This window comes from Pollachius pollachius, assembly GCF_949987615.1.
Source record: "Pollachius pollachius genome assembly, chromosome: 14".
NCBI classification, from domain to species: Eukaryota; Metazoa; Chordata; class Actinopteri; order Gadiformes; family Gadidae; genus Pollachius; species Pollachius pollachius.
In genome coordinates this window covers 20195930-20210556 of record NC_136947.1, presented here as the reverse complement: position 1 = coordinate 20210556, position 14627 = coordinate 20195930, and the positions used below count along the sequence as shown (strand labels likewise).

The 14627-nt window shown below is 41.5% G+C and overlaps 1 protein-coding gene across 4 annotated transcripts; it reads left to right on the top strand.

The window, feature by feature from the left end:
- Positions 1-4677: 4677 nt before the first annotated feature.
- Positions 4678-8463, top strand: LOC307086277 (uncharacterized protein). 4 transcript variants are annotated; one of them, XM_079751434.1, is made up of 11 exons: positions 4678-4945; positions 5367-5422; positions 5527-5677; positions 6064-6436; positions 6538-6710; positions 6809-6907; positions 6995-7227; positions 7340-7518; positions 7606-7699; positions 7844-8189; positions 8346-8463. In XM_079751434.1, exons 2-10 carry the CDS (start codon positions 5393-5395, stop codon positions 7976-7978), a joined length of 1467 nt encoding a protein of 488 aa, XP_079607560.1. In that variant the 5' UTR covers positions 4678-4945; positions 5367-5392; the 3' UTR covers positions 7979-8189; positions 8346-8463. The 4 variants fall into 4 exon arrangements, with proteins under 4 accessions (XP_079607560.1, XP_079607561.1, XP_079607558.1 ...); XM_079751435.1 differs by lacking the exon at positions 4678-4945 and having other exon boundaries at positions 5278-5422; positions 6064-6147; positions 6226-6436; XM_079751432.1 differs by lacking the exon at positions 4678-4945 and having other exon boundaries at positions 5278-5422.
- Positions 8464-14627: the final 6164 nt, after the last annotated feature.

The following is a 14627-nucleotide window of genomic DNA, read 5'->3' as shown; positions in this document are numbered from 1 at the left end:
GACGTTGTTGGTCGAAAAGTGATTCTCTCGCTCTGAAAAGCATTTTGCACACATAAAAACTAGAACAGTTGATATTTCTGTTCCGTTCAATGCAAACGTGTTATTATGATTACAAATGGGTTATTTCAGCATAAACAACCGTTTGGAAGTGAATTCCATTAGTTTTTAGCAATATCAACATTGTAAGGTCAGATTCACGTTGTTGGTCAAAAAGTGATTCTCTCGCTCTGAAAAGCATTTTGCACGCATAAAAACTAGAACAGTTGATATTTCTGTTCCATTCAATTGCAAACGTGTTATTTTGCATACAAAAGGGTTATTCAAGCAATACACGACCATTTGGAAGTGAAATCCAGTAGTTTTGAGCAAAATCAACATTGTAAGGTCAGAATCACATTGTTGGTCAAAAAGTGATTCTCTCGCTCTGAAAAGCATTTTGCACGCATAAAAACTAGAACAGTTGATATTTCTGTTCCGTTCAATTGCAAACGTGTTATTTTGCATACAAAAGGGTTATTTAAGCAATACACGACCATTTGGAAGTGAAATCCAGTAGTTTTGAGCAAAATCAACATTGTAAGGTCAGAATCACATTGTTGGTCGAAAAGTGATTCTCTCGCTCTGAAAAGCATTGTGCAGGCATAAAAACTAGAACAGTAGATATTTCTGTTCCGTTCAATGAAAACGTGTTACTTTGCTTACAAAAGGGTTATTTAAGCAATACACGACCATTTGGAAGTGAAGTCCATTAGTTTTGAGCAATATCAAGATTGTAAGGTCAAAGTGACGTTGTTGGTCGAAAAGTGATTCTCTCGCTCTGAAAAGCATTTTGCACACATAAAAACTAGAACAGTTGATATTTCTGTTCCGTTCAATGCAAACGTGTTATTATGATTACAAATGGGTTATTTCAGCATAAACCACCATTTGGAAGTCAAGTCCATTAGTTTTTAGCAATATCAACAATGTAAGGTCAGAATCACGTTGTTGATCAAAAAGTTCTTCTCGCTCTGAAAAGCATTTTGCACACATAAAAACTAAAACAGTTGATATTTCTGTTCCGTTCAATGCAAACGTGTTATTTTGCTTACAAATGGGTTACTTCAGCATAAACCACCATTTGGAAGTGAAGTCCATTAGTTTGTAGCAATGTCAACATTGTAAGGTCAGAATCACGTTGTTGGTCGAAAAGTGATTCTCTCGCTCTGAAAAGCATTTTGCACGCATAAAAACTAGAAAAGTTAATATTTCTGTTCATTTCTATTCAAACGTGTTATTATGCTTACAGATGGGTTATGTAAGCATAAACCACCATTTGGAAGTGAATTCCATTAGTTTTTAGCAATATCAACATTGTAAGGTCAGATTCACGTTGTTGGTCAAAAAGTGATTCTCTCGCTCTGAAAAGCATTTTGCACGCATAAAAACTAGAACAGTTGATTTTTCTGTTCCGTTCAATTGCAAACGTGTTATTTTGCATACAAAAGGGTTATTTAAGCAATACACGACCATTTGGAAGTGAAATCCAGTAGTTTTGAGCAAAATCAACATTGTAAGGTCAGAATCACATTGTTGGTCGAAAAGTGATTCTCTCGCTCTGAAAAGCATTGTGCAGTCATAAAAACTAGAACAGTAGATATTTCTGTTCCGTTCAATGAAAACGTGTTACTTTGCTAACAAAAGGGTTATTTAAGCAATACACGACCATTTGGAAGTGAAGTCCATTAGTTTTTAGCAATATCAACATTGCAAGGTCAGAATCACGTTGTTGGTAAAAAAGTGATTCTCTCGCTCTGAAAAGCATTTTGCACGCATAAAAACTAGAACAGTTGATATTTCTGTTCCGTTCAATGAAAACGTGTTACTTTGCTTACAAAAGGGTTATTTAAGCAATACACGACCATTTGGAAGTGAATTCCATTAGTTTTTAGCAATATCAACATTGTAAGGTCAGAATCACGTTGTTGGTCAAAAAGTGATTCTCTCGCTCTGAAAATCATTTTGCACGCGTAAAAACTAGAACAGTTGATATTTCTGTTCCGTTCAATGAAAACGTGTGACTTTGCTTAAAAAAGGGTTATTTAAGCAATACACGACCATTTGGAAGTGAAGTCCATTAGTTTTGAGCAATATCAACGTTGTAAGGTCAGAATGACGTTGTTGGTCGTAAAAGTGATTCTCTCGCTCTGAAAAGCATTTTGCACACATAAAAACTAGAACAGTTGATATTTCTGTTCCGTTCAATGCAAACGTGTTATTATGACAACCCGGTATCACGCCATTGCGTGCTCCTGCGCACGAACGTTAATCTATTGAAGCGTGTTCCCGAGCACGATAGTCCGACTTTTTGCGTGTTACACAAAACGAAATGTAAACCAATGCATTCTGAATGGGAGTGTTCTAAGACAATTAACGTTCTCCACAAAACGCTACGAGAGAGAGAGAAAGAGAGAGCGGGAGGGACAGAGAGAGAGAGAGAGAGCGAGAGAGAGGCTTCAGAAAGGGTGTGCGCAGATAGTACAGTGCACCCTAGTTATGTTTATGCCAAAACCTATATATATAATTAGGCTATAATTATATTATTTAGCGTGTAATGAGACAATCTATAGCCAAATTGTCGAAGATGCCCGAGAATCTTTCGGGATATCAGCATGGGAAATCGGCGAATCAGACCCATGAATCTATTGTAGCGACCCTGGGACAGTTAAATAGTTTGTGTGTTATGTGTTACATTATATTTCGTTGTCCGTTATGCCAGTTGTTCTATGTGCATGTATTGTAATGTTATTCTTGTCAAACAGCGTGTGGGGCGAATCATTAGGTCAGCTGGGGGAGGGCCTTGGAAGAACAGGAGGGTGGGGGCCTGCACGCGAGTGAGACCGTGTTGCCGGGGTAACCGGGGTTTGTTTGGGTCCGGTTTTCAGCTGTTGGTTTCAATGTTGTTACAATGTTACGGGTTTCAGTGACCTGGTTTTTGGTCCATTAAAACTACCTTCAACTAATGACTCGACATGATTATGTCACCGGCGAGGTCGTTACACTATAAAGAAACACGTCATCTCAAGCGGGAGAGAAAGTTTGCGGTGCTGGTTTGTGTCACCAACCCAGCAACCCAGTCGCCAAGAAAAAACGTTGACAGTGCACGTTTCCATGAACACTGGATACGTAGCATTTCAACGTAAAAAATAGCGTGTTATACCTACAGTATCCACGTGTGCCGCTGTGGAGGCGGGTTTCGGGGTTTGGGACACGATTGTTTAGGGGGGGGGGGGAGACTGTTGTTGACCGGGGAGGGGGGGGGGGGGGGGGGAGACACGTTTGTTGAGGTGGGGGGACACACGATTGTAGGGGGGGGGGGGGGGGGGGGACACACCAACCCAGCAACCCAGTCGCCAAGAAAAAACGTTGACGGTGCACGTTTCCATGAACACTGGATACGTAGCATTTCAACGTAAAAAATAGCGTGTTATACCTACAGTATCCACGTGTGCCGCTGTGGAGGCGGGTTTCGGGGTTTGGGACACGATTGTTTAGGGGGGGGGGGGGGGGGGAGACTGTTGTTGACCGGGGAGGGGGGGGGGGGGGAGACACGTTTGTTGAGGGGGACGACGACACACGATTGTAGGGGGGGGGACACACGTTAGTTGAAGGGGGGGGGGGGGGGGGGACACGTTTGTTGAGGGGGGGAGACACGTTTGTATCCTAACAACAAAACAAGTTAACAAAAGCCCCATTTGTCAACTGAGAACCCCAATTCCCAGAATCCCCCGCGGCTCCGGAACACGGCGTAGCTTATATTAATCTTTATTATCTGAATGGGAAATGCAATATTTTAGGACAGATACACCATTAAACGCGTTTCTAATGACATTTCTAGCGAGAAATGTACATTTTCCTTACATAATCTTCAGTCAGTGAATGTGTATGATCTTTATTAATCTTTATTATCTGAATGGGAAATGCAATATTTTAGGACAGATACACCATTAAACGCGTTTCTAATGACTTTTCTAGCGAGAAATGTACATTTTCCTTACATAATCTTCAGTCAGTGAATGTGTATGATCTTTATTAATCTTTATTATCTGAATGGGAAATGCAATATTTTAGGACCGATTAACCGTTAAACGTGTTTCTAATAACATTTCTAGCGAGAAATATACTTTTTACTTGCATAATCTTTAGTCAGTGATTGTGTCTGATCTTTAGTTTTATAGTTATTAGGATTTGATCGGCTCGCTCGCATGTTTCAACGACGTCAGGTTGCTTTCGCTAAACTAGCAGCTCACGTGCTTCCTGCGTTTGTGTTATTAAACTGTTACTTTATGTAACTTTTAATGATATCATCTTGTTAGAAACACGTATATCTGAGAGCCAACCCAGTCGCCAAAAGCATACGTTGACAGTGTACTTTTCGTGAACACTGGATTACGTCGCATTTCAACATAAAATAGCGTGTTATACACACACACACACACACACACACGCACGCACACGCACAGACACACACGCACACACACACACACACACACACACACACACACACACACACACACACACACACACATACATACATACATACATACATACATACATACATACATACATACATACATACATACATACACACACACACAGTATCTTGTACAATGATTTTTAGATTTCTTCTTTGTAAAACTTGAAAAATAAAGTAAGTTTTGGCTTTGGAAAAGTAATTATTTCCCTTATTATACAAATAGGCTATGCTGTTAAGGCTGCCGTGTTCCAATACCTGTACTTCCATGAGTATACTTAAAGGAAGTATACTATCCGTACTATCTACTACGTTAATTTTTCAGATGTGAGTGCTGTTCCAAATCGAGTACTCCGTGGTGCACTAACCGGAAATTACGATCACGACTGCCGCCGTGGCTCCTCCCCCGCAATAAACATCCCGCTTTGAAAGGTGAACTCTTTACGCCTAGCAGCTATAAAAAACTATAAAAACTAAAAAATGACTCTATTAATGCAGGCTATGTGGAAAATGCGCCGACTTTGGCTCAGCCTGGCTCCGACTCTTCCGCTACGTATACATATGTGTAATCCAGCACATATAAAGACGGGGACCAGAAAATAATTACTTTCTCTCCATTGAAACCCATTAATATTTTTCGATCTCAGAGGTCCCATGAGGGGCCTACCGGAAAGGGCGAACTTACGAGCTCTATGACGCTGCTCTCGAGCGACATATAGATAGGACTGCTAATCTTACAAGCATTCTCAAGATCGATTGTCGGCAGTAGTTCTATTCATTCTATCGCTGTAACTTTTCTCTCGTGTTGCTATGGACAAGTTGTTTGACCTGGATCTCCGTGACCCCCGCACAGAAGGAAGACACCTTGCCGTTGGGTTGATGCATGACCAATTCCTTGCAGAAGCCATGGTAACAACCTTTTGTACATTAACTGAACTTGAACTTGTACATGAAATGAATGTTTCAGTACCTCAGAAACTCCGTCTAACAAGATGTTGGACTTAAACACACAGGAGGCTGCGGAGAATGTCAATCGGGCAAGATCTGGAGGGGATTCACCACGGAGCTCAACCAAACGGAGCGGACGCGGCAAGGCCAGAGGGAGACGTGGAGGCCGTGCGGGCCATACAGGCCGTGCAGACCGATGGAGTGGCCTAACTACAGGTTTGTTTATGTGCAAATTCAGATTAGTTTAATTTGGTGACAAACAATTACCCATGGCAATTAGGGATGGGTCAGAATTTTCTATTATTCGATTTTTCGTTCCCGTGGGTCAAAGTCGATTTGTAACATTTGGACCGTTAAAGGTTGGGTATGGGATTTGCGAAACGCCAGCAGATTTTGAAAATACACAACTCAAATGGTCGTACCCCCTCTCCTTCAACGCTGACTCTACCCATTCCAAGTACAAGTACATGGGAGCGGGGGAGAGGGAGTGCCGTACGACCGTTTGATTGACGTACTTACTGTCAAATGAGTTTCTTGCAGCAGTGCAAGCACTTGAGTGTCTGCCGTAGAGATATATTAATCTGTCATGTACTGTTTAACAGGCATGGACACTGAGGTGTTGGCACTTCCTTCAGAGGATTCCTTGCCCTTACCCAGAGCACAGCAAAATCCTCAAGAGATGTTTGGTAAATATACAGTGTTTAATTCTGAAATCCAAATACTGTATATAGAATGTAGATCATTTGGTTATATTTTATTTGCAGAACAAAACATGGAGAGGCTTTCTGCCCTACTGGATTCAAGCCCCTGTCCTGCTGAGCCTGAGAGAAGCGCAGCATCATCGTGGTCTGTTAGGCAGCAGAAAGCCTCTGACCGTTGGGAGGAAGCACGGCCGTACCACCTCAGATGCCTTTTGGAATCTGAGGCTGTTGGCAAGCCATTGTGTTGCTTCTGCCACAAGCCGGCTGTTATAAGGTTGGATGTTCATCAATCAAATAATAGAATGTATCTATGTACACTAAAAAAAGTATATCATATAAATTGAGTGACTTGACTTGAGTGTTTTGTCTGCTTAGGTGCAGAGAGTGCCTTCCGGAGCAGTGGTTTTGTGGGGCCTGCGACATGCATAACCACAGCAAACGGCCACTCCACAACAGGGACAGCGTGGTGGATGGCTTCTTTAAAGCCATTCCCCCATTCACATGTATCTCAAGAGGAGAGACTGGAATATATGCCACACATGAGCAAGGTAAGGTCTGACAAATCTACCTGTCTAGACTTCCTGATCCTTATCTTGTTTATTCAGTCTGCTGCCATATACAGAATGTTCACTTTTCTTTTCGACAGATCGCATTTTACCCACAATGCCAGCACAGCACTGCACCTGCCAGGTCCCTAGCTTCACAGTGGAAGCTGGGAAACCAGTCATCTTGATTACCATCAATGGTAGAAACCAGTTCTCTATTTAGACTTCTGTTAGTCTAATATACAATATGTGTCAATGATTATGACTAATGTTGTTTTTTTCGTTAGGGCGTTATGATTTGCATTTGCCACGTTATGTGTGCCAAACATGCCTGCAGCAGTGGGCCCCTGATGTGAGAGACCTAGTCAGGAGTGGATATTGGCCAGCTTCTGCAAATGCTTCCACAATCTACACGGTGGACCTCCTCAACACCTTTCAGGAGCTGAAGTTGATCTCACCTGGATTCTCCAGGCAAGCCCTTGCAAAAATGCTGGAACATCGCACACTGTGTGCAGGAAGAGTAAGTGACATCAGCAATACTATTTATTATGCTCACCAATATTGTCAGCAATTTTTTTTTTTTTTTTTTGACTATCTCAAAAATGTTTTCCATATTCTGATATACTTTCTAGTCTGGACAGATCAACGGGGATGCCCTGCAGAGGAGCTTTCTTGAGTTTGCATACGCCTCCTTTGAGAAAGACCAGCTCTGCTGTGATACCCCTTTCACCTGCCCTGCCTGCACACCTGAAATGGTAGCAGTGTCAGCAGATGGCAACAGGAAGCTTTATCGCTTTGGCCATACTGGAAGGTGCACTTTAAGTTCTCTTTGGTAATTGAGTCGTGACTGTAAGTGACAACAAGAGTAGGTAATGGATGTTATATATTTTTCCCCTAGATCTAATGACACTCCCTTTTTTGATGGGCTATTTCTAGCCAAAGACAGTGAGGTGTCTGATTTTGTCAACACAATACAGATGGCGGTGAAGAATGTAAGTTTAAGCTAAGTTTAAACACTCAAATAGTTCTGTTACTAAAGGAATCATTGCATTTCCTGGACTTCTAGAAGTATTCCATACTCCCTACTCTTTTGTCGTGAATTACATTAACAATATGTGTATGCACTATATTCACAGATAAAGGGGAGAGGCACATGTGGAGACTCTCAATGGGCAGCAGCAAGGGAGACCTCTAGGCGGGCCTCTAAACTGGATGAGGAAGGCGTTGAGGTTGCGGTGTGTCGGCATGGCTTCCTTTTTAAAAGCCCTTAACATGTACCGAGGAGAGATATTTGCGTATCCTATGTATCTCCAAAGGGAGCTTCTCCCAAGCAAGGCACAGTTTTTTTCTATGGATGTGGCATGCAAATACTGGCCATACCTACAAAAAGTTGCTTCGGTCATTCCAGCTCTCAAGAGCCTCACAGAAATGAAGCCCTTCCTGAGCATCATGCATGCAAGAGCTCATGCTACCAAGTGTGAGGTATGTCTGTTATCTGTTATTTTCAAATGAATACGCCATGTGTTACTATAGGAATGGACAGCTTTAAGCTGAATTCCTTTTCCATAATATTTGTCCACGTTTTCCAACTGCTTCATTGGCTCTAATGAACCCCAAATCCACCCATCCTTGCAACAGATAAAATGGAGTGGTCGGAATCAGAAGGGAGCAGGCACAACTGCCGGTGAGGAGGTGGAGCAAATAAACAGCTACCTCTCCCGTTGTGCCCTGACAACAAAGTACATGTCAAAAGCAGGTAAGTCACTTTGGTCTGAGTTTATGCTATCATCTAATATTGCTCATAGATTGCAGAACATAATGTAATTCTCCTTATACCAGCACGTGTGGACATGCTCACTGTGCATGCAATGGGTTGGAACCATCACAAAGCAGAGACGCTACACAAGGCCCTCTCCACAAGATATGTGAAGGTATGTTTCATATTCATGTATGTTTTTGTGCCAGTTGTTAGGCAGACTGAGTTCCTATTGTAATTATTGTAAATATTTTAGACATCTAAAAGGGCAGAAGAAGAGGCAGAGAGGCTGTCACAACTGCAGAAGGACCTGCAGTGCTCAAATGCAATGGCTGTACAGTGGATTGCTGAAGTCAAGGAATGGGCAGAGAGCGGTGAGGACAGAACAATATACATGCCTTTTTGCAGTTTCCTTACAGACATTTGTGTTCAAACGGTAATCAAAATAATACACAATCAGTGAAGCATTAGTGCTGCAAAAATCTAGAAAACTCGGTTGCATTGTATAGAATACAGTACACTGAGCTTAATTTCACCCTAACGGATATCTACAGAGACCCCAGTAACGGGTCTGCACGTTCTCCAGCAGTCCATTGAGGGTCTCCATCTGGGTCTAAAGCAACAGAAACAAACCCTCTACCGTCAGAATGGTATGTAGGCTTTTTCTTGAGTTATCCGGTATACCTAACAATGTATCTATATTGTTTTTAATATAACCTATACAAGGTTTTTGTGTCTGCATATTACGTTTCTCCTAAACAATCTAGAAAGCAACAAGCTTCGCCATCGTCTCCGAAGAAAGTTGACGGAAGACAAAAAGCGCCTTCTCCAGGAGATTGATAAATACAACAGTCTTGTTGCAGACCTCTCCAAAAGGATTGATGTGGCCTTGGTTGACCACTCTTTGGCTGGACAGAGCACTGGCGCAATATGGCCATGGGAGGACTATGGCAGTGGTATGCATTTTTCAATGCTTTTAAAATGTCATGCAGTATATCGGAATAGTGAACTATCCTGAAATGATATATTAAATATAATGGTGGTTTTGTAATATATAAAACGATTTTGGGAAAGAAACATCATTTCTAAATTCTGTTTCCATTATGGTTGCATTGCTAAATGTTATGCCAGATACTCATGTATTGATCTTAATATTTTGGATCATTAGTAACAATCGGGGTCAAGAAACGACTGCACGACCAGGAAATGCTGAAAACACGGCTGGAAGAGGAGCTCCCTATCCTGGTGTTGGAGATGGCCCAGCACTGTACGTGGTTGCAGAACCTGGGAGTGGCCCTCGAGACGGAGCTTGCAAGATACGGTAAGTTAAAGACAAGTTTTGGGGATCCCATTTAATGTATTCAATTAGTGGGGGATGTTTCAATATATATTAACGTCGTTGGGTTTTCTGTCCTCTACTTGTAGAAGATGAAAATGGACTTCACTGTCTCTTGGCAAGAAGACTTGCGGAAGTGGAAGAACGACATCAAATGGTCCTGCAGCGGTATAAGACTGCTCTAGGTCCATTGGCCTCTGTCCTCCTTGATGTTTGTGAGGAAGAGGAATGTGATCCGATGGGCCTGGTCAGTCCAGACACCAGCGAGGATGAGGAAGATGCAAGAGAACAAGCAACTTAGTTGATGGTGTGGTTTCGTGCCTCGCTTGATGTACACAAATGATCATTGTTATTGCTATGTTTAAAATAAAAAAATAAAAAAATCGATCTCTTCAATTCAAGATGGGGTGGGTGAGAATAAATAGTGCTATAACCTCACTAGCCTTATTGACATGGACACATCTGTTCCGCATAGATTTCTATGCACGAGACTTAACGGACACTTTTGTTACTGCCATGTATACAGTACATTCGGATCACATTTTAGGAAGAGATCTATGACGCATAGAAATCTATGCGGATCAGATGTGCCATGTAAACGCGGATACTATGAATTTCATTCATATATACAATTTCAGAAGTGGATGAGATTCGAGAAATATCTTGTTATAATGAGAAAGAATGTCAAGGTTTGGGGGTTGATGAAAAACTATTTTGAACCTTTGTGGTATGGCAACCCAGTCGCCAAAAGCATACGTTGACAGTCACTTTAAGGACAAGTTATGAGAGAAATGCACATTAACTTTTTGTTATCTCATAAGCGGTGTGGTGCCGGCTCCTTTTGACCTTTTGACCCCAGACTTCAAAAACGTGTCCACAGGCCAGCTGTGTCTACCCACCTTAAGCCACAAATGTACACCTACATCCCACAGTAAATGGGGACTAGAAACATAACCTCTGTCATATACATTTACTCTACTGTTGGAGGTCACGCCCCTTTTTCCACCTTTTCGAGATAGCTAGAGATGCTAAAATGTTTACACACATTTCCCGGGGCCCCGTGTACGACATATCCGAGATTTGGAGTTCTAGCCCTTAGAGAAAAAAAGTTTTCCCAAATGGAGTGTCATTTGGACAAAGCCCCTCAGAAGTGTAGCCTGCAAGACCTAATGGTTCAGAATGTGGTGGAAAAATTTTTTGAGATAGGAAGGTCCTACCACCCTGAAATTTTAATACCTTATTCTAGGGCCTAACTGGGACCTCCGCACCGAAACTTGGCCCGGTCGGACCCCGAGGGCAGGAAGGGGGGGCCTGCCCTCCGGGTCTGACCGGGCCAAGTCTCGGACAGGAAGGGCCCCCCCTTCCTGCCCTCGGGCTCCGACCGGGCCAAGTTTCGGTGCGGAGGTCCCAGTTAGGCCCTAGAATAAGGTATTAAAATTTCAGGGCGGTAGGACCTTCCTATCTCAAAAATTTTTTCCACCACATTCTGAACCATTAGGTCTTGCAGGCTACACTTCTGAGGGGCTTTGTCCAAATGACACTCCATTTGGGAAAACTTTTTTTCTCTAAGGGCTAGAACTCCAAATCTCGGATATGTCGTACACGGGGCCCCGGGAAATGTGTGTAAACATTTTAGCATCCCTAGCTATCTCGAAAAGGTCGGCAAAGGGGCGTGACCTCCAACAGTACAGTAAATGTACATAAGACAGAGGTTAGTTTCTAGTCCCCATTTTTTGTGGGATGGAGGTGTACATTTGTGGCTAAAGGTGTGTAGACACAGCTGGCCTGTGGCCACGTTTTTGAAGTCGGGGGTCAAAAGGTCAAAAGGAGCCGGCACCACGCCGCTTATGAGATAACAAAAAGTTAATGTGTGTTTCTCTCATAACTTTTTGTCATTATTAAAGAGAGGCCTGATTCTCAGATATGCATGTTGGATGGCTAGGGTGTAGGTTTGGGTAGAACTTCAGACAAAAATCTTGTAAGCGAGCCGCTGGGTGAGGTGCAACAAGATGGAGCACTTGCTGAGTCATTTCTTGTAGGGCCGGTGCGTAAGAGGGCAAACAAGATGTCCTTCAATATCTACGCTTCCAGGCGATTGCAACGGTGCCACACATGAACACATTCAAACATGTTTAATGGTAGTAATTAGCTGTCGAAATTGGAGGCCTTAATCAATAATGACCAGCTATTGATTTGCTTCCCGATAAAAGTTTGTGACAAATGACATGTTATTTAGCATCTACACATTGAGCTGAGTCCAATGACACAAAGCATGACACTCCACGGCCCTACACGGCCCCCTACACTACATGGCCCCTGTATTTTACATGGTACACCTATGGTCTAGGGCATGATCTCTGTGTGGCACAAGGTCGAGCTTGATCTCTTTGGACTCAGCTGCTAATGTAGATGCTAAATAACATGTAATTTGTCAGAAAACTCCATCGGGTAGCAAATCTATAGCTGGTTATTATCTATAAAGGCCTCCAAAATCGACAGCTAATTACTACCCTGAAACATAGTCAAATATGGTCATGCATGGCACCGTTGCAATCGCCTCGAAACGTAGATGACAAATGACACCTTGTTTGCCCCGTTACGGGAAGATATTTTCATGGTATATCTTTCTATTTCCTAACCAAGCTCCATTGCCGTCTTTAACCAACGTGGTTTGCCGAGAGTCACGTGACGTTGACGCAGGCCCATTGAAAAGAAAAGGCCCAAAAAACGTAGGCATGTCACATGTTTAAAGCCGTTATTGTAATTTATTAATTTAATATTAAAATATAGGCTATTATATGTATACAATTATTACGTCGTGTAATATTCTATCTATAAGTAGACCATAACTTTTATTCAATTATCGTTATAACATGATCTGTATCTGACCATTGAACATCTTTAACCAAGTTCAGGTATAACCAGACCATATAACAAATATTTATAACATATAAACTAGGCTATACGTATAGCATATCATACATTTGGTTACAGGCCAAATTCGGTATAAATGTTACCCTCTGCTGGCCCACAACTAGATCGTCGCGTCCCTAGCAACCTGACGTCTTTGAAACATGCTAGGGAGACCATAAAACTAACTATCGAACAAAAGATCAGACACATTCACTGACTGAAGATTATGCAAGTAAAAAGTATATTTCTCGCTAGAAATGTTATTAGAAACACGTTTAATGGTCAATCTGTCCTAAAATATTGGATATATATATATATATATATATATATATATATATATATATATGCCTAATGCCTTCAGGGCGGCGCTACTGTTCAATCAGGACAAGAACAATGAGGTACTCCCACTCTTTTATCCCTGCAACCATCAGGTTACTAAATGATGACAAAAGTAAGGAGTAGGTGGAGAGCACACCAGTGTTGCTGGGTGTTTCCGGGGGCAGGGTGGTTGTTACTGACGGGCTGAAATGAATTGTGAGTTAAATGTGTGTGTTGGACTGCCTTTGATATATGTTTTTGTCTACCTCCTATTGCTATTTATTGTATTTATTAAGTAATCTATTATGTGAGACTGGAAACTGTGAACGAAATTGCCCATTTTGGGATAAATAAAGTTTTCTAATCTAATCTAATATATATATATATATATATATATATATATATATATATATATATATATACGTAACCATTTCCCCCAAATGCTGGGAGAACGTATCGACCCCTATTGGTGCTATTCCTCCATTCATTTAGATGGGCGGAAGAAACGTGTATCTCTTCACGCTTTGGTCAGGCATAGCGTGACACTGAACACTCCTTGCGAGGTGGACCAATGTATCTATTTCACGCCTTGGCGTGATACCGGGTTGAACAGACTGTTCTGTGTTTATGTGTGGAAAAATAACATCATTACACGGTTCCATAAAATAACATAATCAGCAAAGACAATGGTTTTATTTCCATGCTTTAAACGGCATTCGGGCTGCTAGTTTCAGCGTCCATAGCAACCATCATAGGCTTAGCCACCATGTTTTTCTGTCGAGACAAAATACGTTTTCAGACAAACGTAATTGAGAATGCCGAATAGTTCTCTGGGAACGTAGTTTTCATGAGACAGGGTTGTCCTTTAGGGCTTCGGCCTCCTAATTGATCATTGATCAAAACTCTGCCCAATCCTCACCTTCTCTGACGCAGAGAAACTCGTCCACGCCTTAATCCCCTCCAGGCTTGATTACTGTAACAGCCTTCTCATCGGTACACCCTATAACACCTATGGTCCTTAGATTATTATTTATTTTATTGTGTTATTGCCCTTCGTGTTTTGTTGTAGCACTTTGAGATTATTTTTATGAAAAGTGATTTACAAATAAAATGTATTATTATTATTATTGTAGTAGGCTATATTTGAATGCCCTTTCACATATATGAAACCACCACCACACCATGGTTGGTTTGACGTAGCAGCTAACTTAATCATCCAAGAGAATCTGGTGTTTTGGTGTTGAATAAAGATCTATCAGCACAATATTTTAATAATCTGTTGTGACTAAATTGACATTCAGTCGGCCCTGCTTGCACTTGTATGTTTAAAATCAATATTTTCTATACAATATAGCCATTTGCAATTATACCTGGATGCATATCTTAAATACATTGAATGGATTAAATACTCAATTAATTGCTGCTACTACTCTATTAGCTAGAGACCCTTCAGCCCACAACTTTTGAGTTACTTTAACTTTACCCACCATGTACTGCCTACAGACTGGAATTCATATTTATATTAACTGTTGTGTCCATACATATATATATATATATATATATATATATATATATGTGTGTGTGTGTCATTAAGCTC